This window comes from Phyllostomus hastatus, unplaced genomic scaffold (assembly GCF_019186645.2).
Source record: "Phyllostomus hastatus isolate PE091 unplaced genomic scaffold, TTU_PhHast_1.1 phas_contig_40, whole genome shotgun sequence".
NCBI lineage: Eukaryota > Metazoa > Chordata > Mammalia > Chiroptera > Phyllostomidae > Phyllostomus > Phyllostomus hastatus.
Genome location: NW_025333872.1, coordinates 99,706,684 through 99,733,532, shown reverse-complemented (window position 1 = coordinate 99,733,532; position 26,849 = coordinate 99,706,684). Strand labels below are relative to the sequence as shown.

Here is a 26,849-nt window from a genome sequence, read left to right as displayed (position 1 = left end):
CAGGCGAGGGCAGGAGTCGGCTGCTGCCACCGTCTCCTTCCCCAGCGTTTGCTCTGCGCCACTGCACACCAGGCTGCCTGCTGGGCCCGTGGTGGAAGCTGATTCCCTGACGGTGGCTCCTGCCCCTGGAAAGTGGGGGCCACGTGGCTCTGTCGAAGTCAGGACCCCCAGAGGAAGGGGCCAGACTGAGCAAAAGAAGGGTGTGGGTGCAAGTAGGTGCTCCCAAACCCACTTCCCAGTCCTTCAGCGGCAGGAATGGGAACACGTCCGCTTGCTTTGGGATTAAATGCTTTTTGCACGTGACAAGTTAACTCATCTGTGTAAAGCATCACTGGCTGCAGCCTGGTCGTGTGTGTCCCTTGCCCCTCCACGTCCCCCGGGCGGGCAGCCCTGGTTTGGAAAGGCCGGCCTCGTTTCGGGCAGCGGGAGGCACAGTTTCAGTGCAGAGCTCACATTCTTTCTTTGGCCGGTTTTATTTATAGCGTTTATTTCCTGAGAGGAGAAAAGCGATTTTCCCCTGTCTGGCTCCTCCTCTGTGGTCCTCCCGCGAGGAGGAGGGATTATGTCATTCCTTCGAGGGAATGAATTGAGCGCGCTGGAGACAGGAGCAGAATATAAAGCCGTGGTCGCGGCCAGAGGCCAGTGAGCCTGCCTGCCTGCCTGCCGCCCACCCGCCTGCTCGCCTGCAGAGGGCCGCCCTCGCCCCCAGCCCAGCCCACCCTACCGCTGCCCCCCACTCCGTCCCAGCCCTGAGCAGCCCTCTGCAGCTTTCTCGCTGACTGGTAAGACTTTTTTTAAAACTTCACCACATCATTTCATTGTAGTTTAATTTTTGGAGAAGTGTGTTCTGATTTCTAAGAAGAGGAAATCGTGAACGCAGCTTTATCATGGAGGGCTGTCCCATGCTGGTGACAGCCACACGGCACTGTCCCCGCCGGGCGCCCCGTGACTGCCACGGGTGGTGGGAATGCCGAGCCCTTCCTTGGCTCCTGCGACCCACTCAGGACGGGTTGCTTCACAAACGTCCCTGCCGGGGGCCGGGTGAATGCTTATGCGTCCGCTGCTGAAGTTTGCAGGTTAGTGTTTGTGATGCGAGGGGAGGGAGCCACGATGAAGGAATTAGGAGGAAGTTCCTGAGAACTTGAGAAACTAATCAAGAGAGATTGTAGAGACTCCAACGGTAAACATTACTGATCGCTGAAAATGAATAATAAATAATACGTGGGTAGGAAGGAGTAAGTCCTCGGGAAGTCCCCGGAATGCAGCCTCACAGGTGGCGGAATTAGCATATGGAAAGGCTGGGCTGCAGGCGCAGGGCTGGGGTGATTAGCATGTGGAAGGTGGAGGCAGGTACCCCCTCTCCCTCGGGGCTGCCTCAGCCTGAGGGGCCTGGCTCTGACCCTGTCACTCGGTGGGGGAAGCAGTTTTCTGTCTGAAAGTTGTTTTTGCTGTGGTGCCTGATACAAAAAGAATTTTAAAAGATCTTCAGATGTTCTCAGGACACTCAATGGCAGAAGATCTTTGGGAAAATCTCCTTTGGCAAAACCTGCACCATGAACAGAGTGTGGGGCTGTGGCACCCACGACGCCGGAGCCTGTGCGCCAGGCACTGTGGTGTGTGGCATTCATTAGGTCATGCGTGTGATGAGCCCTGCAGCCAGGCAACACGGGATGCAGTGAGGCTGTGCGGCCAATCGACCCCCTGAGATCAGAGGGGACCCTCCCGCTCACTTGGCCAGTGGCAGAGACGAGCCCTGGGCACCTCTGCTCTGGGAGGCACAGGTGGGACGGTCCGGGCAGCGTTCACTCGCTCTGCTGAAGCCACGCTCCGGGAGCCGGGCACGGGAAACCGGACATCCGTGTTCGGGCGGAGGCTGTCTTCGCCAGGGTCAGCCTTGCCTGCCGTCCGCAGGGCAGAAGGCCACACCGGGTGGGCGCACCAGAGTGCAGGGCGGGCCCAGGGCATGGGGGCCACACTGTGGAGCTTGCGGACAGAAATGCCTCCTCACGGCCCCTGGTCCTCGTGAGAACCCCGCTGACATCATCTGTCACTGATGCCCACGAGGAGTCCCGCTGGGAGCCTTCTGGGTGGGAGCTCCGCCGAGGCGCGTGACCGAGCCTGTGGGCTCACTGGGCTCACTGGGCTGGACGAGCCCTCGCCAGCGCTGACAGTTCCCTCTGGTCCTCGCTGCCCCCGGAGGTGGGTGTTTTCAGGGCCGAGGCTCCTGCCCCAGCTGGGGAAGCCCAGAGTGCGCTGCAGTCTGAGGTCCGGGCTCACCCAGGGCGGCTGCCGCCGGAGGTGTCAGCTGCCACAGCTCGTTCTCGGCCCCCTCTGCTGCAAAGCAGGCATCTGGGCTCCTGGCCTTCTGGGGAGTTTCCATGCAGGAGCCCGCTCTGCCACGCCAGCACACCCTTCGGGAGAGGCTGCTCCCTGGGCTTCTGCAGCGCCGAGCCCCTGACACGCTTTCGTGTCCCGAATGGGGGAGGACCTGGGCCTCGGTGCCTGCACCAGAGGGGCCCGGGGAGCCCGGGCCCTGGCAGGGAGGCCCCGCAGGGGTTAACGTGCAGCCGGCCGCCCGCCAGGCCTCCTGACTTCTGGTCCAGCCTCTGCTGAGCCAACTGAAAATCCCGAGAACGGAAAAACAGGCCTGCAGGAAAAGAGCCAGGCAGACTAAAACTCCTCAGTGGAATGCTGTGCTTTTTGTAATTACGATTCTCCAAATTAAGCTCATTTCTAACTAAATATACAGTTAATGTTTATTCTATTTAAGTTATGCACAGCTATTTCTTTTCCCGGCCATTCACACGAAACGCCCCCAGGAATCGCTCCCCCATGCTGTGTTTCCCTGACTCGGACTCCTGGTTCCAGTCCCCACCGTGCTTCTCTGTGCAGCCCTGCCGGGGTGCGGGCGGGGCGGGGGGAGCCCCGCTTCCCCTCCCCCCCATAAGCTGGAGAAAGTAACGAGAGCAGCATCTCCCTCCGGGGTCCTCAGGACGACGAAGTGGTGTAGGTCTTCGAAGGGGATTCGCACAGAGCTGCCTGGTAACACCAGTCAGCACTCGCAGCGACCCAACGAATGCCGACCGAGAAGCACACTTCTCATCGTCAAGCTTTCGATCCCCGCAGATCCCTCTGTTCCGGCTTTTAAACACAAACTTCTTTTCAGTGGTGGCACACAGCGAGAATTCCCTTCCGCCCCGGAGGCTGCGTGTGCTCGGCACCACCAGGCTCTGACCGCCCGCAGCCCCATGCTGGGAGACGGGATGCTCTGGACGCTGGTCCTGCCGGCCCTCTGGGCCTTGTGCGGCGCTCAGGGTGAGCGGGGCCCCGGCCGGGCGGGGGGAAGGTCGGGGAAGGACGAGGGTACACAATGCAAGGTTTGTGGTCGGAGTGTCTGACCTCTTGGCCCTTTTAACTTCGTTGTGAATAAATTCTTGTTTACTTCTGAGTCCACACAAAAGGAATAACATATTTTTGGAACATTCAGGTATTAGAGAAAAATACCTTTACACCTAGAAATATATTTTTTCTGGGCACACTTCAGCCCTTTTTTTCTACAAGTCATACTTGCAACACTTGAAGTTTTGGTATTTTGTAACTTTTCATTCTACCTTACTTCCTACTTAAAACTATTATATTTTCCTATGTCTTTATTCTTTTATAGCATAATTTTCAGTGCCTGCATAATATTCTGTCAGAAGCTAAACTCTAAATTTTTTGACCAATTCCCGTCTACGTGGTTACTTTATTTTTACTAGTATGAACGATGCCACAAGGAATGCTTTCGTACATAAAATCTTCACCAGCATTTCTGATTACACTGGAGGAGGAGTTCCAAGATAAAATCGAGTCAGAGGTTCTAATTACTTTAAGGACTTTGGCTGTCCCGTGGAGCAGCCCCACTGCGGGCGTGCACCCCGCCCTCTGGGCGCAGCCGGTGCGGCATGCCGTTCTCATTTACCGCGTCAGACGCACGCGAGGTCACGCTTCGTTTAAACTCTCCGCTCCGTCAACTATCTTGGATTTTCTGAACGTTTACAACTTTGGTAGGCCTGACGGCTTCCCTTTCCAGACGGCGACCTACCACTACGCGTTTAGAGCTCCGAGGCCCGCGGCGGTCTCAGACTCTTGCCTGGAGGGTGCGTGGCAAGCGCACCAGCGGTTTTCCACAGACCGGAGCGAGGCCAGTGCCGCTGAACTCTGTCTCCACGAGAAAGAGACAGACAGCCCAGTCCTTCCTGCAAACGCAGGGAGACAGGCTGGGGTGCATTTCGCCTCTAGGATGTTTTCCTGGCATCACTCAGCGGGGAGACGGGTGTATGATGTCCGGATCTGGGAGGCAGGAATGGGAGTGGGGGTGCTCAGGGTGCAGCTGGGGATGAGGTCCAGAGCGCCGGTCCCGCGGAACACAGGACCTGCTCCCTTCCTCCGGGAGGCCTGCTGGAGAGAGTGTCAGCCGAGCAGAGCAAGCGGTGGGTGGTGGGGTGGTGGGGTGGTTGATACTCTGGCCGGCGCTCCCCAACTTGTCTAGGGGACCAGCCCCTGTTTCGGGGACCGCTCTCCGAGCTGCAGCCAGGGGAGAGGGGAGTGGCTGCACACCGAGGGCTGCAGCATTGCACCCGGTGGGAAGGGAAGGGGACTTGGGTACTGGGTGGCCTTGCTCACTTCCTGGCGCAGGAGTCCACGTCTGCCGCTGCCAGGGGGCGAGGACGTCCCTGCGGGCCGCGCCCGCCTCCTGTAACCCCTGCTCTGTACCCCTGCGCAGCTGGCGACCAGGACGAGGACACGGCCTTTGACCTTTTCAGCATCAGCAACATCAACCGGAAGACCATCGGGGCCAAGCAGTTCCGGGGTCCCGACCCCCGTGGGCCGGCCTACCGCTTTGTGCGGTTTGACTACATCCCGCCGGTGGGCGTGGCGTACCTGGGCCAGATCGCCCGCCTCATGCGGCAGAAGGAGGGCTTCTTCCTCACGGCCACGCTGAAGCAGGACCGCAAGTCCCGCGGCACGCTGCTGGCCCTGGAGGGCCCCGGCGCTGAGCACCGGCAGTTCGAGATCGTGTCCAACGGGCCGGCCGACACGCTGGACCTCACCTACTGGCTGGACGGCGCCCAGCACGTCCTGTCCCTGGAGGACGTGGGCCTGGCCGACGCCCAGTGGAAGAACATCACGGTGCAGGTGATGGGCGAGACCTTCAGCTTGTACGTGGGCTGCGACCTGATCGACAGCTTCGCGCTGGACGAGCCTTTCTACGAGCAGCTGAAGGCGGAGAAGAGCAGGATGTACGTGGCCAAGGGCTCCGCCCGCGAGAGCCACTTCCGGGTGCGTATGGCGGGGGCGGGGCCCGGGGGTGGGTGGGGCCTAGGGACGGGGCGGGATGGGGGGGTGCGCGGGTCAGGCTCACGCATGCGCACATCTGCACACATGCACACACGTCACATTCCCGCACACGCACCATGTGTGTGCTCATGCCCGCCCGTTTGTACACATGTATATATCACACACAGACACCACGCCACACACACACATTCACACGATGCACAATGATGCCCAATGATGCCTACCTATGCCCACACAAGCCCACACACCAGTGCCACACACATACACACGTGTTCACGCACGGATACCTCTTAGGCGCACACACGTGCACACGCAATGCGCAGGCAGCACCAGGACTAAGCAGAACCAGTTGTTGCAGGGGCACAAATGGTCCCTGAATTTTCAGGAGGAAGACAGACTTGGTGACCAAGGAATCAACCGTGTTCACCTGCCCTGTTCACCTGCTCCTCTAACCCCAGGCTGTGAACCCACCCCCGAACCCCGCTTTCTTACTGAAATTATGCAGAACGCAAGAACAACTGTTTTTCTCAGGAAAGGTTACTGATAGCTTCGGGTGCATCTTTGTTGAAATGGCTTCTGGAGGAAAATCTTTTTAAGACCACAGGCGTTTGGAGTCCTCAGTGGAGGGTCAGCGCCTTGCTTCCGTCCAGATACCTGTGACTTCTTTGGAAACAAGTGTGTGTTTAGACTCGGGTATTGGAGTGGAAGGTGTGCAGATGCACCACCTGTTACTGAGTCCATCTCTGGAGGCCAGGGTTAGGGTCAAGGGCCAGGGAAGCCCCTGTGGCCCACGGGTGACCCATCCCATCTGGGCGGTGGGAGACACTCTCATCTCCCATTGCCACGCCCGTGGTTGGGCTAGTGGAGGTTTCCAAGACCTTTGCCAAATGCAATAGCCATGTGGGTCTCCTGCAAGAGAAGAACAGCCCGTAACATGGTCAGGAGACACAGTCACCTGTCCGCCTGGGCCCCCCTCCCTTCCCTGGGGAGCACCTGCTTCTTTTGTCATCTGCATGGCCTGGGTCCTGCCTCAAACAGTCTCACAGGTGACAGGTGCAGGGTGGCAGCTGCTGCAGGTGAGAGCACATAGAAAACGCTCTCCCGTTTCAAGTTTCCCTCTTGTGCTTTCACTCTGTTCTCTCCACCCGGGCTCGGACCCTTGCGGCTTGCTCACTGCTGCGTCTCTCTCCTTGTTACATCTCCAGGGCTTGCTGCAGAACATCTACCTGGTGTTTGAAAACTCTGTGGAAGATGTTCTTAGCAGGAAAGGTTGTCAGCAAAACCAGGGAGGTAGGTGTGTTTTGAACAGCATGTTTCCCGTCTTGGATGGATTTCTGCTGTGGAGAGTGTGTGTGTGAGTGTGTGGGAATGTGGATTAGTGAGAATTTAAACAGAAATGCAGGGTCCGGCAGAAGCAATGCTGCTGAGTGTCGACGGGAGGGTATGGGATGTCTTTCATGAGATGGACAGCAATGGAAACATTCCACTGAAAGTGTCATACCGCCTGCTTGAGCGTGACGTTACTATGTTACAGAATTGCATGCTTATGATTTTGTATAAAAGGTTTCTATGTAATTAGAAAGGGGTGATATTTGTGCTGGACCCCGCATTGGAATAAATTTAGCGGGTCGTGCTAGACAGGCTGCCACCATCAAATCACGCATCGCTCGAAGGACTGATGTTGAATACATTTTAATCCAAAATGACCCCTTTAGAAGCCAAAAAACAGATCGCTGGCATCTAACAAGATTGTAAACATACGTGAAGCTGCCAGCCTGGGAACGGGTGGGGTCACCCCGAGGAGCAGCAGACGTGGGTCACGGGCTCTGTGGCGCGTCCTCAAGTGGCCACGGCTGCCGACACGGTGCCGTGCCAGCCTGCTCTCCCAGCCCATCTGCTGGTCGAGTTTGCAGGTCACACCCAGCCACCGGCCAGCCTCCCCCCAGCATTTACTCTGCAGGGGTGACCCTGCCAGCCCTTTCCACACAGCGCGTCCTGTTGCGCGGTCTTGCAAACACCTGTGTGAGCCAGGCGCGTGTGATCCAGGCGCGTGCTCGCTGCTTGTCCTGGAGAGGAGACGCTGCGGTGCCCGGAGGCCCCCACCTGTGAGTGGCTGGTCTGGCCAGCACCTGGTCTGAGAGCCCCAGAGAGGAGGCTCTTCCCTGCCATGAGCCATCCCCACTGAGACTGTGTCCCCCATAAACCCGAAATTGTGGCAGACACACTGTGGTGTCTGCGGGTCGCTGTGTGAGACGGGGTGCTCCGGCCCCTGGGCATCAGCGTGCTGAGCAGGTGACTTCGCCCCCGGGCGCCCGCTGTTCCAGGTTCCCGACCGAGGCCTGGACCTCCCCGTCTGCACGTCTGTCAGCGGCTGGCTGGGTGAAGCAGGCGGTGGGGCAGGGATTCAACACAGGTTCTCAGCCAGTGAGTGGCGAGGAGGACCCCCTGGGCCTCCTGAGGCGCGGGTGCTCAGCTCCCGGGTCCCCATTTCCCGGGGACACTAGAGCTCAGACTGAATTGTGTCCCTTGTCTGGCCCCGGCTGAGATGCCAACACTCTGTCCCTGTGAATTAGGTCATCATCTCTTTGGGCGTGTGGCCATTACAGAGCAAAACACTGCAAGGCTAAGACAGTGAAGTGACACCAGTCCCTCTGGGGCGGGCAGGGGGCCCTGCTGGGGGCCTCCCGGTGCTGAGTGAAGCTGAGTGGCCTCAGAAACGGGGTGCCCGCCAGGTGGGCACAGTGTCCTGACACGAAAGGACAGAGAGACCGCCACCCGCAAGGGCAGGAGAGGGGACGTGGCCCCAACTCTGGTCCCATCCCTGCGCCAGCACCAGCCCGAGGCTGCCTGCTGTGCCCTTCTGAGGCTGCTGGGGGCGCTGTGGTAGGCCCCCCCGGGGCCTGCTCCTGGTGGCAGCATGGCACTGTCCGTCTGATCCCACAGTGACTGCCGAGGGTGGGTCCTGGGGCTCCGGGTGGTTCTAGGACGGGGAGGGGCAGCACATGCCCCCCCACCAGTGTGAACGGCATCGGGCCTTCACAGCCGAGGGGGGAACCGGTATGACGGCCGTCCCCACGGAGCTGAGGCATTTACCCGTCACGCTCTGTGGCGGGGTGGGGCCGGGGGAGGGCACTGCAAACAGGGACAGTGGCTGCGGAGTAGACGTGGCAGTGGCCGAGGGGCCGTCCCGCCCGGACCCCTGGGTATAGCCACGCTGGCTGCGCCTGGGGTCGGCTGCTGCCTCGGCTCCACCTAGGGCTGCGTCTGTGTCCTGGACCGTGGACGAGGACTCCTGGGCAGAGAGGAGAGTCCCCTGGGCTGGGGCCACAGCAGAGAAACTGTGTGAGTGTCAGGGGCAAGGGAGTCCCGAGGAAGTCACTCATTTAGCACAAGGACGTCGGATCCACGGACGCAGAAAAGCAGACAAAAGAAACCATGTTTCAGGGGGGCAGACGGGTGGGTGGGGAGCCGAGGGCGGTCACAGCGTGCAGAGGAGGTGCGACTGGAACCGGGAAGCTCCCCGTGCGCACGGGAGGCGAGGCCGCGAGTGGGGGTCTCCGGGGTGGGCCATGCGTGTCTGCTCAGCGGGCGGGTGGGTGGCTTCAGAGCGGGGTTGCGAGGGGGCGGTCCCCCTGCGAAACACACCAGCTGTAACTGTGCCCAGCGCCCCCGGTGCCCGTGGGGGGCGTGACGTCCCCTCGGAGACGCACGCTGGTGGCCCGTGTGCAGCCCGAGGCCGGTTCTGACCAGGCTCTGTGTGTGTCCCCTCAGCGGAAGCCAACGCCATCAGCGAGGACACGGAGACGCTGCACCTGAGCCCCGCGGTCACCACGGAGTACGTGGGCCTCGGCGCAGAGAGGCGGCCCGGGGTGTGCGAGCAGTCCTGCGAGGAGCTGGGCAGCATGGCCAGCGAGCTGTCGGGGCTGCGGGCCGTGGTCAACCAGCTGCACGAGAGCCTGCGGAAGGTGGTGGGTGTCGGGGCGCGCGGGGCCCCGGGCGTCGGTCGGAGCCCAGTGTGGCTCGAGGACCCTGGGCGGACGGCCCGCGGGTCCAGAACGGGAGAGGGAGTCGTGGGCAACACGTTCTCCCAACTGGGCCTCCCCCCAGGGACCGTTCCTCCCCCCAGTGGAAAAACCAGTTTTGTTTAGAAGATGACAGTTTTATTAGGGGCCGAAGTGTGGGGGAGGGGGGCCACAGGCGTTTGACGAGCAGGCCTGTCTCGACACGTAGGACGTGACCACAGCCCAGCGTGTCCCCCGGCGCGTCAGGGCGGAGGAAAGCATCTCAAGGGCTTCAGGACCTGGGGCCTCAGGTTGAGACAGGTGGCCAGCGGTAACAAGGCCTCACACTACTGTCCACCCCACCACCACACTTAGGCCCCAGGACGTGAGGGCAGCTGGTGGCCCAGGGGACGTAAGGAAGGAAGCGGGGGGAGGGGTGTGGGGCCCCCTTCGGTCCCATGCAGGGACACAGCCCGCGCCCAGCTCTGCCCCACAGCACGGGCCAGGGCGCTGGCTGGGGAAGTACCCAAGACGAAGGGCACTTTCTGGAGCCTTCCATCATGAGCGTGGGTGGGGTGGGGGCGGGAGCACGCATGGGCAGCCAGCGGGTAGCCCGTGTCACCTGGGGGCCCGTGAGCGGGCGGAGCGGCCGTGGGAAGGGACGTCCGTGAGGCTGTGCATGCGGCGAGGCCTCGGGCGAGAGTCGGCCTGCGGAGGCTCCGCGGGGACCTCACACCCGCTCCCTTCACGGGCTGCGCGCCCCGGCCCTGCTGTCCTCCCCGCCGCCGGGGGCCCCTACCTGGGCGGGCGGCGCTGTGGGCGAGGCGAGTGCGCCGCCCGCCCTCGAGCCCTGCTCCGGTCTTCCAGTCGAACGACAACCAGGTGCTCTGGGAGCTGGTCGGTGGGCCCCCCAAGACCCGGAACGTGTCCGCCTGCTGGCAGGATGGCCGCTTCTTCGCGGAGAACGAGACCTGGGTCGTGGACAGCTGCACCCAGTGCACCTGCAAGGTGAGGCCTCGGCGCCTGTGCTCTGGGGGATGTGGGGACGGGCCACCCCCCTCAGCCCTGAGGCGCTGCCAGCCCGCGGAGGCCAGGGCGCCCTCGGCTGGCCATGGGGATGCGGGGCGGCCGAGCGCCAGAGCCGCGGGGAGCCCGCTGCAGACAGGGCTGCCCTCAGCCTCGTGCTCTGCACACAGGGAAACCAAGTCCCAAGGAGGGCAAGCGATGGGGCCGCCGTCACTGGGCAGCCACAGGCAGCGGGGCTGGAGCCGCCAGAGCCCCTTGGGGTGGTGTGGAGGTCCACGCAGCTCTGTGAGGGCCGCGGGGCTCGGCGGGGGCGTCTGGGGACGGCCAGTCACTGCCCACACACCGGCCGCCGGCTCACTCAGCTCCTCCCCCGTGGTTCATGTCACTGGGTCCCCACTGGTGGTGACCTCCGACCCTGCCAGCCCCTCGGCTGGCCGACCGCCCGCTGCAGGGAAGGCTCAGTGCGGGGAGCAGGTGGGGACGCAGGGGCCGGCTCTGGGCGCCAAGGACGGGAGCGATCCCGACCCGGTGGCTGTCTGGTCCGCGGGGCGCGGGTCCCTGCGGACGCTTGCAGTCCCGCTTGGAGCCGAGGCTCATTTTCGAGCGAGTATCACACGAGTGACTTTCTTTACTGCAGAAATTTAAAACCGTCTGCCACCAGATCTCCTGCCCGCCGGCGACCTGCGCCAACCCGTCGCTGCTGGAAGGGGCCTGCTGCCCGTCCTGCTTCCCCCGTAAGTGCGGCCACGGCGGCCTCAGCCTTGGGGTCCCCACGGCCGCCTCCTGCTCCCTCAGCCTTTTTGTCAGGGAGGGTGAGGTCAGGCCGTGCCCGCCCAGGGACGCTTCGCCCGGCTGTCCACACTCGCTGCTCGGGGACAGGCACGCGTCTGCGAGCCCTTGAATTGCGGGCCCAGGGCCGGTCCCCTCTTGACAGAGCCCTGGGACCACTGGGCACAGAGCACCCCACCTTCGCTCTGAGAGAGAGTCGCTGCCCCTGAGTCAGGTGCACCTGCTGCTCTGGGCGTGTCGCCAGGAGGATGGGCAATCTTGGCGAACACACCCCTTTGGAGAAAAGACGATTTGAAGTAAAACAAGCAAGAGCCGAAGACCGTTGCCCTAGTGACAGAAACGCGCCCGTGGGAGGGACACTTGGACAAGGCAAAACCCCCAGGCCCTTCTGTCCCTCCACGCAGGGCAGCTGCGGGGCCTGGTGGGGGGCCGGCGGCCGGCCGGAGGGCCTCCCTCCCGCTGGAGGCCAGCACGTGTGTCCCCTGCTGGGCGGACAGGGGATGGGCTCAGAGAGGCCCAGCTCTGTCACACGACAGTTTGGAGCAATATGTAGCTTTTAGGGTCTCAGGGCGTGTTCCCCGTAAAGTCCAGAGGGGTGCTCCCCGCGCAGGGACTGGGGGTGATGGGCCCCGATGCAGGCTGTGTTGCAGCTGCGCAGCCTCCGGCGGCTGCCCTGCGGGACCTCTGACCTCAGCATTTTGCGGGCCCCCCACCCGGGGCGGTTCCGTGAACTGTGTCTCCACTGTTTCCCGGAAAGACTCTCGCCCTAAGTCACTGCCTTTTCTCCCATTCAGGGGCTGAAACCTTATCTGAAAAATTTCCTTGCAGGGAATTGCCTTTTTATGCAACTTGTCCCAGTTGAAACTCTTTGTAACTAAATTTAGCGACCTGCAATTCCAACTAAAAATTGACAGTTTTCCCCGAGTGTCAGCCAGTGAGTGGAGGTCGTTAAGACGGGATGCCCGAGACAAAGCCTGGCAGGGCCCGATGCCGCCCCCGATCCCAGCACTCAGACGGAGGGTCCGTGGAGTCTGGTCCCCTCGAGTCCCCACGGAGGCCGGCCCCACCCACGGCCTTTCCCGTCTTGTCCCAGCACGCAGCCCCTGACTCCCACCTGGGACCAGACCCGGGAGCCCTGTGTTTGCCCACGGGGCCGGTGCCCATCGCTGGGGCCGCCGCCTCCCTCGGAGGGTAACGCCCGCCCAGGTCACGTGCCTGTCGCTCCCGCGCCCGTCACTGGGCAGAGGCCTGATTGGCCTGTGTTTCGTGCCCAGCAGTGGACGGTGAGGAGGGCTGGTCCCCGTGGGCCGAGTGGACCCAGTGCTCTGCCACCTGCGGGCCCGGCACCCAGCAGAGAGGACGGTCCTGCGATGTCACCAGCAACACCTGCCTGGGCCCGTCCATCCAGACACGGGCGTGCAGCCTGGGCAAGTGTGACCACCGCAGTGAGTGTCCGGCCGCTGGCCGTCCCCGTGCGGGTGGGTCGGTGGCCCTGGGCCCTGGGCCTTTGGGTGTGGAGGACAGCCGCTCGCTGCCCTTTGGGGGAGGCAGCCGGCTCCGTCCAACGGCTCTGGCTGGGCCCCTCCCCCACCCCACCTGGGCAACACTCGGACTCGGGCCGGGTGGCCTGCCCCTGATGCCCCTTGTTTCCCTGCGCCAGTCCGGCAGGACGGTGGCTGGAGCCACTGGTCACCGTGGTCCTCCTGCTCCGTGACCTGCGGGCCTGGCAACATCACCCGGATACGGCTCTGCAACTCGCCGGTGCCCCAGATGGGGGGCAAGGGCTGCAAGGGTGGCGGCCGGGAGACCAAAGGCTGCCAGGGTGTCCCATGCCCAGGTGAGTGGGCAAGGTGGGTGGGGGTGGGCCTGCGGGGCGGCTGGGCCCAGGGCCCACGGCCCTGTTCAATCCGAGAAGGCCTCGCGGGCCCGGGCGGTGAAGGGTGTCCCGGCCCCTTGCTGGCCCCCTGCCCAGTGCACGCGAGCTACGCTTCATCTGCCACCTGGCCATCTGGCAAACGACCAGACCAGGAGCAGCAGGTGGCCCAGAATGCAGTGGGTCAGGACACGGCTGGCCCCACGCCCGGGCGTGTGTGGGATGAACGCTTTCCCAACGTGCCACCCATCTGTCCCGAAGGGGAAGAGGGGGCGTTCACAATGAACTTCAATGACCCACACCCTCGTGTGTGTGACAGAGGTCACCTACAGCCCCCGGTCACCAGTCCTCGGTGTCTAGACACCAAGGTGGTGTGACTTTTCCTCCCTGAGGTGAAGACAAACCACTGAGATTCCGTCCACTCCATCACCTCCCGGCCTCGGGCCGTGAACGGGCTTCCTGCCACTTTCTCCGGCCACGCTGGCGACCCCAAGTCCCCGGGCCTTCCCCCCACCCCCACTCCCGCCGGCAGCCCCTCCCCCGCCCCTGCCCCCGCCTGACACGGCCCCTGCCCTCTCCCTGCAGTGGACGGCCGGTGGAGCCCCTGGTCCCCGTGGTCGGCCTGCACGGTCACCTGCGCCGGGGGCGTCCGGGAGCGCACGCGTGCCTGCAACAGCCCGGAGCCCCGGCATGGGGGCAAGGCCTGCGTGGGGGAGGCCAAGGACCTGCAGATGTGCAACAAGAGGAGCTGCCCCGTCGGTTTGTGCTGGGCCCCCCCCCGGCCCCCCCAGACCCCCCAGACCCCCCAGACCCCCCAGACCCCCCCAGACTCCCCAGACCCTGAGGCTCCGGCAGTCCCCACCCTGGATGCCTGCCGTGGCGGGGGTCCGGGAAGCAGCCCCTGGGCTTTCCTTCCTGTCCAAGATGGGAAATGCAACCCCAGCGGGAAAGAAAGAGGGACTGTGGGCGGGCAGAGCCAGCCGTGCCGGGTCCCTCCGCGTTTTTACGCGCCGGCTGCCACCGCGAGGGGCACACGGACTGTCCGAGCAGGGAGCCCAGCGGAGCTGAGTCCCGGGCCGTCCCCTGGGGACGGGGACCCCGGCGTCTGCATGCCGGGACCCCGTGCGATCGACGTCCCTCATTCCCTCCGGTTCTCTGCAGCCACCCGCAGTGCCTGAGGGGCCCGGAGGCCTTGGGGCACGGCCAGGGGCCGTCCTGGGTCACGGCGGCGCTGTGGTCCTGCACCCAGGCCGGCTGCCTGGCTGGCCAGCCGTGGTCCTGACCTCTCCGCCTCCCCACACAGATGGCTGCTTGTCCAGCCCCTGCTTCCCGGGAGCCGCGTGCAACAGCTTCCCTGATGGCTCCTGGTCCTGCGGTGCCTGCCCAGTGGGCTTCCTGGGCAACGGGACCCACTGTGAGGATCTGGACGAGGTGGGTGCCCGGCTGGCAGGGGGTGTGGCGGGACCAGGGGCAGTGGGCTCACGTCTGCTCTCCCCGCAGTGCGCCCTGGTCGCCGACGTCTGCTTCTTCACGGCCAGCAAGTCCTCCCGCTGCGTCAACACCGACCCCGGGTTCCACTGCCTGCCCTGCCCCCCGCGGTACAAAGGGACCCAGCCCTTTGGGGTCGGCCTGGAGGCGGCTCAGACAGAAAAGCAGGTGAGCAGTGGCCCCTTGCGTGATGTCCGGCTCCCATCAGCCGGAATCTGGGAACATGGAGGGTGGGAGATGGGAGGAAAAGGGCGACATTCTGGGGACAGGCGAAGGCTGGGTGAGCTGCTGTCTGCTGTCAGGAGCTGACCTTGTCAGGGTGACACACTCAGGGGTCACACACAAGATCCTGAGGGCCAGGTCTCAGGTCCTCATGAATCTACGGCTCCCTGTGGTCAGCGGGGGCTCGGACACATGCTGGCCACACTCAAGAGCCACTGAGCTGCCTCCAGTGGCTCCAGAAGGAACCGAGTCCTGAGTCCCTGAGCACATCCCTAGGGAGGGTCCCTGCTTGGGAAAGTACCCCCCACCCCCTCCCCCGCTCCCACGCCACAGCCCTGCGTGCTCCGCCTCAGACCTGCCGACAGGTGCGACCCTTCCTCCCAGGTGTGTGAGCCCGAGAACCCCTGCAAGGACAAGACCCACAGCTGCCACCGGCACGCGGAGTGCATCTACCTGGGCCACTTCAGCGACCCCATGTACAAGTGCGAGTGCCAGACGGGGTACGCGGGCGACGGGCTCATCTGCGGGGAGGACTCGGACCTGGACGGGTGGCCCAACAAGAACCTGGTCTGCGCCACCAACACCACCCACCACTGCATCAAGGTGAGGGCGCGGTCAGGCCACTGGGACGGGCCTCCTCACCGTCTCTGGCCCACGGTCGCCGTCTGGGGGGGCAGGAGAGAGTGACCACAGGTGGGGCCTGGCCTCGCACAGCCGGGGGCCGGGGGTCTGAGGTCGCACTGTCGGCAGTGGCTCGCTCCCTCCGGAGCCGCCTCCAGCCACGGCTTCCTCGATGGTGGCTGCCCCCCGCACCCCCGGCTCGGGACTCTGGGTGTTTGTCCCAGCCCCCGACTCGCTTTGGCAAGGACACACGTGCATGTGCCCTGAGCCCACCTGGACACTCCGAGAAGCTCCTCCTCAGAAGACCCTGAACCCCGCACAGGTTGTGCCGTCTGGGGTGACACTCACTTGTCTGCCAGACGAAGTACCACTCGCAGGTTCCAGAGATCAGGGTATGGCCCGTGGCTGGGGACCCACCGCTCGGTCCGCTGCACGAGGCATCCCAGAAGGTTTTGGTGCCATTGGTGTTTTACCGGCTCTACAAACATGGACGATACCAAGGTGCCAAAGCATCCTTCGCAAACATCCGTCCATGTGACATCCACGCTGGCTCGTGCTCGTGACTCGAGCAGTCAAGTTTCCACGCGGTCTTCTCTTTCGGCCCATCTTGGTGAAAGGTGGCAGGTGTTGACGGCAGCCCAGGCGCTGGCTCTGAGGGGCCAGAGCGTCCCCTCTCCCTGCCCCCGTGCCCTCCCTGCGAGCACGGGTGTGCAGCCGGGCGGTCCCGCTGGGGAGGGGTGCTGTGCACGTGACTGTGGCAGAGTTTCTGTGAAGGGCCGGCCACCGCCTGGGCGTCACGGCATGGATAACGGGTGGGCCGCGACGCGAAGACGCTCGCTGGACACCCTGCGTTCTTTTCACTTTTGCAGAATTTCAGACAGGAATTTAGTCACTTAAAAAATGGCACCTTACAATTCCTAGCTATAAATATATATTTTTAGGGAAGTTTTTATTTAGTTAGTTTTAGAGGGGAAAGGAGGGAGAAAGAGAGGGAGAGAAACATCAGTGTGTGATGGCCTCTCACATGGCCCCACTGGGGACCTGGTCCGAAACTCAGGCATGTGCTCCGACTGGGAATCGAACTGGTGACCCTTTGGTTCACAGGCTGGCGCTCAGTCCACTGAGCCACACCAGCCAGGGCCCAGCTATAAATACCTTTATGAGAGTGAACAGGTGCCAAAGGCAGACTGTGAACGGAAGCCTTGCACCCGATCCCAGAGGCCCCTTGCGTGTCTTCCGCCGCGGTGCCTGGGCAGCCCCCTTGCGCTCAGGGCTGGTGTGGAACTTGGCTCGGACGTGGACTGGCGGGGGCATGCTGACCCTTCCGGTGGCCGGCAGCGAGCGTCTCCGCAGCTGAAACACAGGCTCTCCCGTGCACCCTCTCCGGGGTTTCCGGTCCCTCATGGGCTGCTGTCCGGGCAGCTCAGTTTGACACGTGACATGGTTGGACTTGTTCCGTGAGTCCCCTGCTGCCCTGGACGAGCGGGGCTGGGGGCAGTGACCTGGAGTCTGAGCCTCCGGCTCTGAGCAGCCGCCACCCGGTCCCTGGTCCGGTCCTCCAGGCTCAGGAGGGCTGATGCGCTGGGAGCTCTGGCTTTCTGGTGGATGAGGCGAAGATCGCCCGAAGGAGAAGGGACGCCGAAGCCTCTGTCCTTGTCCACGTTTTCTGAGACAGTGGCCCCTGATCAGGTGTTTGGCAGCCTCCCAGGGTCCTGGGCTCCCATCTTCGTCTCGACCCGGTGGGAGTCGTGACATAACTTCCCGGGCAGCCCCGGAGAGGGAGCTCTCTGGCCTTCTTGCTGTGTGCTCAGGGAGGACAGGTGTGTGACCCCGACCTCTCCGCTGTGGGCGCCCCCCCCTTCAGATGCCCACCCTCCCGAGCGCAGGGCTCCCGGGGACATTTCCGTAACTGCGTGCTTCCTCCGACCGCAGGACAACTGCCCCCTGCTGCCCAACTCCGGGCAAGAAGATTTTGACAAGGACGGCGTTGGTGACGCCTGCGACGACGACGACGACAACGACGGTGTTAGCGACGAGAAGGTCAGTGGGCCGGGCCGGGCCGGGCCATCGAGCTGCCGCCCTGGGGCTCAGGCGGGAGGGCTCAGCGGATGGGTGCTCGGACGGAACAGTCGCCGCGAGCTGTCCCGATGGGCGCGCCTGCCCAGTCCCGGTCAGAGGACGCTGGCCCTGCGCGGGAGGACAGGGGGCAGCCGGAGCGCCGCCGCCGTCGGGGCGCTCAGCGAGAAACCCTCGAGCGGTCTGCGTCTCACTGCCCAAAGGGGAGGGGCCTGCGGGCCCTCCTCCCGGTGGGCGGGGCTGTCCCCGAGACCGCGGCAGACTGCCCGGTGGCAGGGTTCAGGCGGCACCATTTCTGGGGAAACTTGTTTGGACGGTAAACGATTCGGCGTCGGTGCCCGGGCCCCGCAGGGTCAGGCTCGCGCTCTGACTCTCTCGCCCCGTCCGGCGCTCGCTCCCCCGCTGGACGTGCACAGGCCCGTCTCCACCGTGAGGCGCAGGGCGCGTCGTCTCCGCTGTGGACCGCGCATGCCCCGGACTGGGCGGGCGCATGCGTCCTCGCACGGAACCCGACGTCGGGGGCGCGCAGGGCGGGCTCGCGCTCAGCCGCTCCGAGGGCGTCTGTCGCCCGTCGGCCCACCCGGCCGGCGTCCCTGTGCTGTGACCTAAACTCTCTTCTCGCTGCCCCGCTAGGACAACTGCCAACTGCTCTTCAACCCTCGCCAGTCCGACTACGACAAGGACGAGGTGGGGGACCGCTGCGACAACTGCCCGTACGTGCACAACCCGGCCCAGATCGACACGGACCACAACGGCGAGGGCGACGCCTGCTCCGTGGACATCGACGGGGACGGTCAGTGCGGCTCCGCCCTCAGTGGACGCGTTTCAGGCTCAGTGGGGAGGGTCGGCGGACTTCTGTTCGGTGTTTGTGGGGCGCGCTCAGCTTCACTGACACCCCAACAGACGGTGATCCTCTGAGGGTCCCATAGAGCCCGTCCACCCGCCCGCCTTTCTCCAAGGGGCGGTGAAGGGGCCGCCGCGCCCGCCCCAGGGCCACCCTCAGACCCTGACAGCCCGCTGCCCGCCTCGTGGACGCGGGCTCTGGTGTCTGTCCCGGCGCCTGCTCCAAAGCACGCTGGTCCAGAGCTCCTGGAGCCCAGCTCTCTCCTCACCACGCCGCACTGGGGCGGGTCCAGGGCCAGCGTCTGCCTCTCTCCGGGCACCGGACAGCCGTCCGAAGAGGCGGCCAGCAGACTCAGACTCGCCCGCCGACGCTCCGTAGCCCCCTCGGAGGCCTTGTCCGGAAAACTGTCAGGGTGGGCTCTAGTTTAAACAGAGGAGGTGTCAATGTTAATGGCAAAGCTCTTGTACATATGTATGTACGTACGTACGTTCTCCCACGAACCCAATACTGTCCCTGCTGGGCCGCATTCCCAGATGGTTTCTACTGAGAGCGCGCTCAGCGGTGAGCTGCTGCCCGCCGCAGGGAAGCAGTGTGCTCCGCTGACCGCTGCCACCTCCTGTCCCCCCCCCCCCCGCATCCTGCAGATGTCTTCAACGAGCGAGACAACTGTCCCTACGTCTACAACACGGACCAGAGAGACACGGATGGCGACGGCGTGGGCGACCACTGCGACAACTGCCCCCTGGTGCACAACCCCGACCAGGTGAGGGGCCGGGCGTCCGTGGGTGGGCGGGGACGGGGCTTCATCCGCTGCAGACCCGCATGCCCTCGTGGGTCTCCATCAGCTCTGCCCACACGTGGCGGCACGGGCTCTCCACTCATTGTAATTGGAAACATTCACTGAACTGAACTCTACACACGACTCGCGCATCTCGGTGGCCCCCGGCCGAGTGCGCAGAGGCTCCGCTGTGTGGTCCTGGGGGTGCTGTGTGTCCGTCTCATCGTCTCTGCGTGTCCCTGACTCGGCCCGGCGTTGCCTTTGGGGGACACGGGGGAGAACATGGCGTGGCCGCAGCTCACATGGCCCAGGGTGGGCAGGGGTGGGCTTGCAGCCGTGAGCATGAGAGACAGAGCTTGTCCTCGGGCTGTGATGTGTTAGCTGCTGTGCCGTTTCCCGCCCCCACAGCGGTAACCCCGCTTGCCCCTGTGTGCTGTCCCCAACGATGTCAGAAAGGGACTGGATCCTGGCTGGTTCGCTCCAGTCTCCCTTCGGGGCGGGAGCTGCAGGGAGGGTGCAGAGGATGGAGCTGGGTCCTTGGCCCCCCGCCGTGTGTAGGCCGAGGTGCGACCTGGGGGGCCAACCCTGTCCACAGTGCGGCCGCTTGCATGGGAGGAGCTGGTCTGGCCCGAACACCGTGGGTGACCCTGTCTGGCACCCGCTCCCTGGACGGAGGCTCAGTGCTGCTCCCCCATGATCTGCCCTCAGACCGACGTGGACAACGACCTCGTGGGAGACCAGTGTGACAACAACGAGGACATCGACGAGGACGGCCACCAGAACAGCCAGGACAACTGCCCCTACATCGCCAACGCCAACCAGGCTGACCACGACCACGACGGCAGGGGTGACGCCTGCGACTCAGATGACGACAACGATGGGGTGCCTGACGACAGGGACAACTGCCGGCTCGTCCCCAACCCCGGCCAGGAGGATGCCGACGGTAGGTGGGGGGTCCAGACGCCAGAGCGGCGGCTTCCTCTGGGCATCATCCCGCTCAGGTGTGGGTCCATGTGTGCCCCCCCTCGGCAGGATGTTCGACACTTTTGCCACTCTCTGTGCAGAGCGGCCAGGGACAGACAGGCTGAAACAGGCCCGCTGACCCGGCGCAGCCTGGGGACCCCCCAGGAGCTGCAGGAGGGAAGCATGTTCAGTGTCCCGGGGGAGCGGGGGCTGCGCTGACCTGCGTGGGAGACTGTCTGTGGTGTCTGAGGTTCATGTTCACAGGCGTGTGCTGCTGAGGAGGATGGACGGTGGCTGAAGTCTGCGAGGGGAGCTCGGCATCTCTGCCTCCTTCTGAAGCAGCAGGCACTCACATGGGTCGTCAGGACCAGGGACTGGGCACTGTGCGGGGGCGGCATCCTGTCCCCTGTTCACCAGGGGGCTTTGGCCCACCTGACCCCTCCCACCACCTCACTGGAAAACTTGATAAGAGGCTTCTGGAAAAGGGGAGCCCACATCTCCCCGGGGACAGCTGCTCTGAGCGCAGCTGTGAGTGCAGGGGGAGACAGGTGTCCAGAGACGCAGGCAGGGACACTGCGAGCGGCGGAGAGAGATGTTCCGGAAAACAAATGCTGGTGTTCGGGCCAATGACTTGCCGCCCAGGTGTCCTGCAGAACCAGCCGGGAGCCGACGGCGCCCCGTCTCCCCAGGGGACGGTGACGCAGGCAGGCCTGGCTGCAGCTATCGGGCCGAGTATCGCAGAGATGACGGCATCAACCCGTGAAGCTCAGGCGCTTCCCTGGGCTGCCGCAGAGCCGCAGCTGTTCTCTCAGACACGGGGCGGGTGGCAAGCCGTGTCCCGTTTTCTTGTTTCCTGCTTGTCCGTGGTGACAGGTGACGGGCGGGGAGACGCTTGCAAGGACGACTTCGACAACGACAGCATCCCGGACATCGACGACGTGTGTCCCGAGAACCACGCCATCAGTGAGACGGACTTCAGGAACTTCCAGATGGTCCACTTGGACCCCAAGGGCACCACGCAGATTGACCCCAACTGGGTCATCCGCCACCAGGGCAAGGAGCTGGTGCAGACGGCGAACTCCGACCCTGGCATCGCCGTGGGTGAGCCCCTCAAGCCCGTGCGCCCATCCTGCTGCTGGGCCAGGGGCCCCGGCTGGGCTTTGAGCCACAGGGATGGGATGAAGTGGGTCCTTCTAGGGGCCCCGTCCCTTCACGGCATGCAACCCCCCTGCCTGAGCACACGCTGGCCTCTCCTAAGCCTCTGACGTGTTGTTTGCAGGAAGCCACCTGCCATGCTGTTTTAGAACTCGAGCGCAAACTCGCACATGAGGCAGGGGTACTCTGCCGTAGCTCTTTAGGTGGGACCTGGAGAGGTGGAATCCTTTTACAGCGACAGCTCCCGAGTTGGGTGGAGAGCTCAGCTCAGTGGGCCCCCAGAGCTCCATGGGGCGCCGAGGGGTGGTCCCGGCCGCCCGTGTCTCACAGTCGCCGTTCCCTCTGGCGCCCAGGTTTCGACGAGTTTGTGTCTGTGGACTTCAGCGGCACGTTCTATGTCAACACCGACCGGGACGACGACTACGCTGGCTTTGTCTTCGGCTACCAGTCCAGCAGCCGCTTCTACGTGGTCATGTGGAAGCAGGTGACCCAGACGTACTGGGAGAACGAGCCCACCCGCGCCTACGGCTACTCGGGCGTGTCCCTCAAGGTGGTCAACTCCACCACGGGCACCGGCGAGCACCTGCGGAACGCGCTGTGGCACACCGGGAACACGGCGGGCCAGGTGAGGGGTGGTGCTGCTGGGGCCCCGGGCCCTGCTCTGGGGGAGCAGCCCCCGCCCGCCCGGGGTTTGGCCCGGAGTAACCCAGAGGACTGGGTCTCCCCCTGACGAACACACCGTGCTGGTCCTTCTGTGGACAGGACTGGCAGTCCTCTCGCCAGCTAAACGGCCTCTGGCTTCTGCTAGAGACGAGGGGCTGCCCTCAGCAAGTGTAGGGGTTGCCCCGGGGTCTCACTCAGGAGGCAGAGGGCCCAGTGCTCAGAGCCGTGCGTCCGGCTCAGTGACTGTGCCCCCAGCGCCGAGCACCCCACCCCGTCAGGGGGTTTCTCCACGCCAGCCGTCTGCACCACGGGCGTGAGTCCCCGGGGTTCGTGGCAGAGCAAACCAACTAGTTCCCGCGTGGTGTCGTGAAACTGTGCTCAGGCCTGAGGGTGCCGGCTGCGCTCACGAGGGTGTCTCCCCCCAGGTTCGGACGCTGTGGCACGACCCCAAGAACATCGGCTGGAAAGACTACACAGCCTACAGGTGGCACCTGACCCACCGGCCCAAGACGGGGTACATACGGTGAGCGCTCCGAGTTGCCGTGCTTTCCCCGGCAGCTCTCACGGGGGAGGCCGTGTTTCCATCGGCCACATGTGCACGCGGTTGTGGGCAAGCCCGGCGGACCCTAGCCTGCGCGTCGTTCTGGATGCCCTGCCCTTAAACACCTTCTCTTTCCTGTCCCGGATCTGCTGCTGCTGCTGCTCACTAATCAGGACGAAAAGCAAAAAGGAAAACAAAGCTGTTCCAGTCAGACTCGTCCCGTTAAAATGACAAGGAGGGTGCTCGGCACCTGTCCTCTGAGGACACACGCCCCCAGCGAGGGGACAGTGGGCAGTTAGGGGCCCCGTTGCTGCAGAGTGAGCCTGCGCAGTCACGGGTGCTTGGAGGGCAGTCACGTGTGTTTCTGATACGTCAGTGGCTCCGAGGAAAACACACCTGTGCACAGAACGCTCACGAGTATCAGTCCGACTGACTCTGGTTCCCTTGGCGTGACAGCAGCGGCAGTGGATTTTGAGTGAAGCAAAACATGACAGTTTAAGTGTAGCTGTCCTTGCAGAGTTAAGCCTAGCCGACAAGCACACGATGCGGTCAACGTAGAGGTCTCCCCATAACCAGCGACGGGTGCAGCGTGCCGGCTGGGCGCCCGGGGCGGTGTTTCCACGGCACATCCCTGCTTCCTCCCTTCCTCCCTCCCTCCCTCCAGTCCGGGAGGCCGGGGGCACCAGCCCCGTCGTGGTGGGTGGGTGGAGCCTCTTCTGGCTTTCCTGGGGCCCCTAGTTAGTGGGGACACAGCGGTGAGCACGTGGCTGATGCCCCTGTCTCGGTAGAGGGAGTGTCCCCAGCTGGTGGGGGGTGGGTGCCTGGAGGGCGGAGGTGACGGTGAAGCCACCTGCATTCGGACTGGGTGACAGGGAGTCACGGGAAGGGGGCTGGGACAATGCGGAGTCCCCGTGGCTTGTCCTTTTCTGAGTGTGCTTCCCGGAGCCCATGGTCTCCTCCGCCCCGTTTCCCGGCCCACAGGGTCCTCGTGCATGAAGGGAAGCAGGTCATGGCGGACTCGGGACCCATCTACGACCACACCTACGCTGGTGGGCGGCTGGGCCTGTTTGTCTTCTCTCAAGAAATGGTCTACTTCTCAGACCTCAAGTACGAGTGCAGAGGTGGGTGTGAGCGCACGCCCAGCGGAGAGAGTGGGGAGGGGCCCCTGAGCCTGTCCCCTCATGGAGACGCCAGGGCCAGGCAACACGCTGATGGCTCGTGGTGAGTGGAGGTGCGTCTGGGCGGCTTGAGCTGCTGCTGTTCGTCCGTTTTGGGTCAAGTGCGATGTCTGTGGTGAGACACACGCTTGGCAGCTCCTCACGGGCCGCCCGTCCCCCTGTTGCTCTGCTCCATGGCTTCCTGGACACGCTGTGCCACAGGCGGCAGACACACGGCCCCTGGGCCGAGTCCAGCCCTCCACCGTGTCTTATCTGGCCCGGCACCTGGTTTCTACCCGCGGCAGTGCCAAGCTCTTGCTGAACTGTTAAGGAGCAGTTACATGTACACAGACCTAAAGTCACATCTGGCCCTTAGAAGGCAACTGTGAGGCTGATGTGGCCCCCGGTGAGAATGAGTCTGACACCCTGCTCTACACAGTTGGGCCCTTAGGGGAGCTTTAGAAGGCTGGCCCGTGAAAGAAAGGGAGAGAGAGAGAGAGAGGGAGGGGAGGTGGTTATCTCTCCACTGGGGTGCCAGAACCAAAATGCGGCACACCCAGGAGGGAGCTGGCGGCTCTCTGGTCTAATCCCCGCCCTCCTGCGGGCCGGACACACCCCGTCGAACAGAGGAGGTCAGGGGGCTGGGAGACGCCGCTCCCACCCGGCAGTTAAAGCCAAATGCCAGGTGCAGGCAGAAAGCACAAACTCGATTTACCTTCGCGCACCTGGTGATTTTCTTCTCCCGCTGGGCAGGCTCCCTCCCTCCTTCCCTGCATCCACACGTCCATCCAGCCGTGTCGTGATGTCTTTTTTTTACATCAAAATCATGATATTTGAGGTTGCAGCTAAACTGAAACGCCGCAGCGCCACGGCCCCGCCCCCTAACCACTCGCTGTCTTCCGCAGATGCGTGACCGGACCGGCCGCATTTCCCGCACGCACTGCAGATGCCGGCGCCCCGACGCCTCGGCCACCCCGGTCCTGCGGCTTCTCTCGCTTCAGCACCTCTTCTGTCCTTGACCTTCACTCCGGGGGGCTCTTCCCCTGCCGTCGTCAGCCCCGAGGGCGCACACCAGTGGGACCCGGAGATGAACTCCGACCCGGCGCTGGAAACAGCGACGGTGCCGCAGACTTCGGGTGCGGGGACCGCCGACAGGGTGCTGCTGCTGCTCGTTGGCCTCACAGGCCTGACGCTTACGTGTAAAACGCGGTTCCTCTCTGTGCCGGCGCGCGCGTGCGCCTGACGGGGACGCGGTGCGTGGGGACGCGCGGTGCGTGGGGCGCCGTCGGACCCTACGCGGAAGGACACGGCACACGGCTTGCTTTGCCTGCAGCCGCCGCTGGTGGGTGGGGGCAGCCCCGTGGGAACGGGTCCTGTGCGGTCCCTTCGGAACCAGGCGCACGCGAGTGGGAGTGACGCCGGCAGGGACGAGGCCGGGCCAGCGCGGGTGCGGGCGCCAGGGGCCAGCTCCGTGGGTCTTTGGAAACGATCCCGAGAGGGGTGTCCTCTGCGGAGGGATGTCCTGCCGAAGGGCTCGGACGCGGGCCAGACGGGGCCCGGCGAGGCTGCCTCTGGGCGACAGTGTGACGGAGCGCGGTGCTCTCCCTCGGGCTGTCTCATACACGGCCCCGCGGGCCGCGCCCGTGGGCGCCCGCCCCGACCTGGTATCGCGCTTCGCGACCTGAAAGGCTCCAGTCACAGGTGCCGGGCTGCCGTTTGCGGGAAGAACGAGACCGCAGCTCCGTTCCCCGGGAACTTCTCTTCCATCTGCCGAGGGGCGCACGGACGCGCGCCCAGTGCACAGTGACACCAGACGGTCGTCACCGCAGAAGGCCTTCCCGTCAGAAACCCGGGGCGTTGTCATCCGCGTTGTCGGGGCAGCTCGCTGCGTGGCGGGGCGGGGTACGCGAGGAAGAGCGGGAGTTCGGGGGGGACCCTGAGCGTGCGCTGCCTCCGCGGGCGCCCTCCCCCCTTCCGCCGCGCACCTCCCCCGCGCGGTCTGCAGTGCGGGGCTGGATCTGCGGCTGCGTGGTCGGCCGGCCCTCCCGATGCGCATGCGCCCTCTCCCCGCGGTCCGCAGGGCCACTGGTCGCTTTCAGTCGCGGGATGCCCTCCACGGGCGTTCATCCGCGGGGCCGGGCTCGGCCGGCTGGGGCAGCTCTTTCCTTTCTACCGGTAGTGATCTGCTTTTGGTGTCAGTCAGAGAGAATCCATAGCTTTTGCCTGAGCGCGCACATGTCATTCGCTAAAGATATGTTTGCTGCCTTTTTTGAGGTTTTCTTCGTTTTGCTGCACTTGCTGCTTTTTGCGTGGACCTGCCTTCCCGAGACAGCAGGGTCGGAGACGCCGTGCCACGCGAGGGCGGCGAGGGCACACGTTCTCCACGTCGGTGGCGTGGGCCGAAGGACACAGGGTGTGGGGTGATGTGAATATTTAGAATGTACCATAGTTTTTGTAAATTATTTATGTTTTTTTAAACAGACTTCTCATACAGATTGATGAAACGCCATCTGTTTTGCCAAAGACTGTAAATATTTATTTATTTGTTCACTTGGTCAACATTTCGCCGCAGACACCCTGCATTCAGCTAGAGCCTCATGTTTATACTTCAAAGATTAAAAACAGAAAATAAATTGTAAAAAGATTTTCTATAAATGAATCTCTCTCCTTTTTTTTTTTAAGAGGGGTCTCTCCCTGGGCGTGCGGGGAAGGAGAAGCCCCAGCGGGAGGCCTGCGGTTTCCCGTCCTGGGTTGCGAGCATGCCCGGCTGCCACTCTCGGGGTGACTCGGGTTTCGGGTCCTCCCGCCGCGTCCGGCTGTCAGAGGAGCCCAGAACTATGCCCAGAACGTTAGCAGGCAGCCCGGGAGAGGTCCAGAAAAACGTGGCAGCAGGAGGGGCCCTCTCATTGGCACCTGCTGCACCCCAGCCCCTTGTCCCGCCAGAGGCCACTGGATGGACACACGTCGAACTGCGACGTGGTGTGGAAACCAGCCCGGTCCCGAGGAGGAGGCTGGACAGCACCGGCGTCCGGGGGTCTCCGCAGGCCCAATGGCTCCGGGGACATCTGAGAACATGAGGGCAGCTCAGGGAGAGAGGGATTCTGGGACAAACATGCATGTCTGGCCGAGATTCTCAAGCGAGTCAGGGAAGCAACAAGGCCAGGAAAGGCCGTCTGATGTGGTTGGATTGCTGACATTAAGAGGGAGGAAGAAGCTGGACCTCCTTCTGCTGTCAATTGAGGAGCCCCCCCAAAAATTCAGAGGTGAGAGTAGGGGGAGTCACTCAGGGGGACTAGAGCAGCTGCAAGGAGG

General features: G+C 63.7%; 1 protein-coding gene across 2 annotated transcripts; it reads left to right on the top strand.

Annotated features, from left to right (window-relative positions):
* Window positions 1–733: 733 nt before the first annotated feature.
* THBS2 (thrombospondin 2) lies at window positions 734–26,196 on the top strand. Of its 2 annotated transcripts, none has more exons than XM_045843932.1 (22): window positions 734–782; window positions 3,167–3,315; window positions 4,766–5,322; window positions 6,546–6,630; window positions 9,112–9,308; window positions 10,209–10,349; window positions 11,005–11,101; window positions 12,434–12,601; window positions 12,817–12,993; window positions 13,615–13,788; window positions 14,333–14,460; window positions 14,530–14,685; window positions 15,124–15,342; window positions 17,293–17,400; window positions 18,070–18,229; window positions 18,925–19,043; window positions 19,767–20,001; window positions 20,895–21,122; window positions 21,530–21,801; window positions 22,265–22,362; window positions 23,362–23,501; window positions 24,443–26,196. In XM_045843932.1, the coding sequence occupies exons 2-22, from the start codon at window positions 3,249–3,251 to the stop codon at window positions 24,448–24,450; spliced, it is 3,534 nt and encodes a 1,177-aa protein (XP_045699888.1). In that variant the 5' UTR covers window positions 734–782; window positions 3,167–3,248; the 3' UTR covers window positions 24,451–26,196. The 2 variants fall into 2 exon arrangements, with proteins under 2 accessions (XP_045699888.1, XP_045699889.1); XM_045843933.1 differs by lacking the exon at window positions 734–782 and adding an exon at window positions 2,074–2,199.
* The last annotated feature ends 653 nt before the right edge of the window (window positions 26,197–26,849 follow it).

Coding starts and splice junctions, on each gene's coding strand:
- THBS2 (XM_045843932.1), top strand. CDS start 3,249: ATGCTGGGAGACGGGATGCTCTGGACGCTGGTCCTGCCGGCCCTCTGG. Junction 6,631..9,111: donor TTGTCAGCAAAACCAGGGAG/GTAGGTGTGTTT, acceptor GTGTCCCCTCAG/CGGAAGCCAACGCCATCAGC. Junction 21,802..22,264: donor CCGGGAACACGGCGGGCCAG/GTGAGGGGTGGT, acceptor GTCTCCCCCCAG/GTTCGGACGCTGTGGCACGA.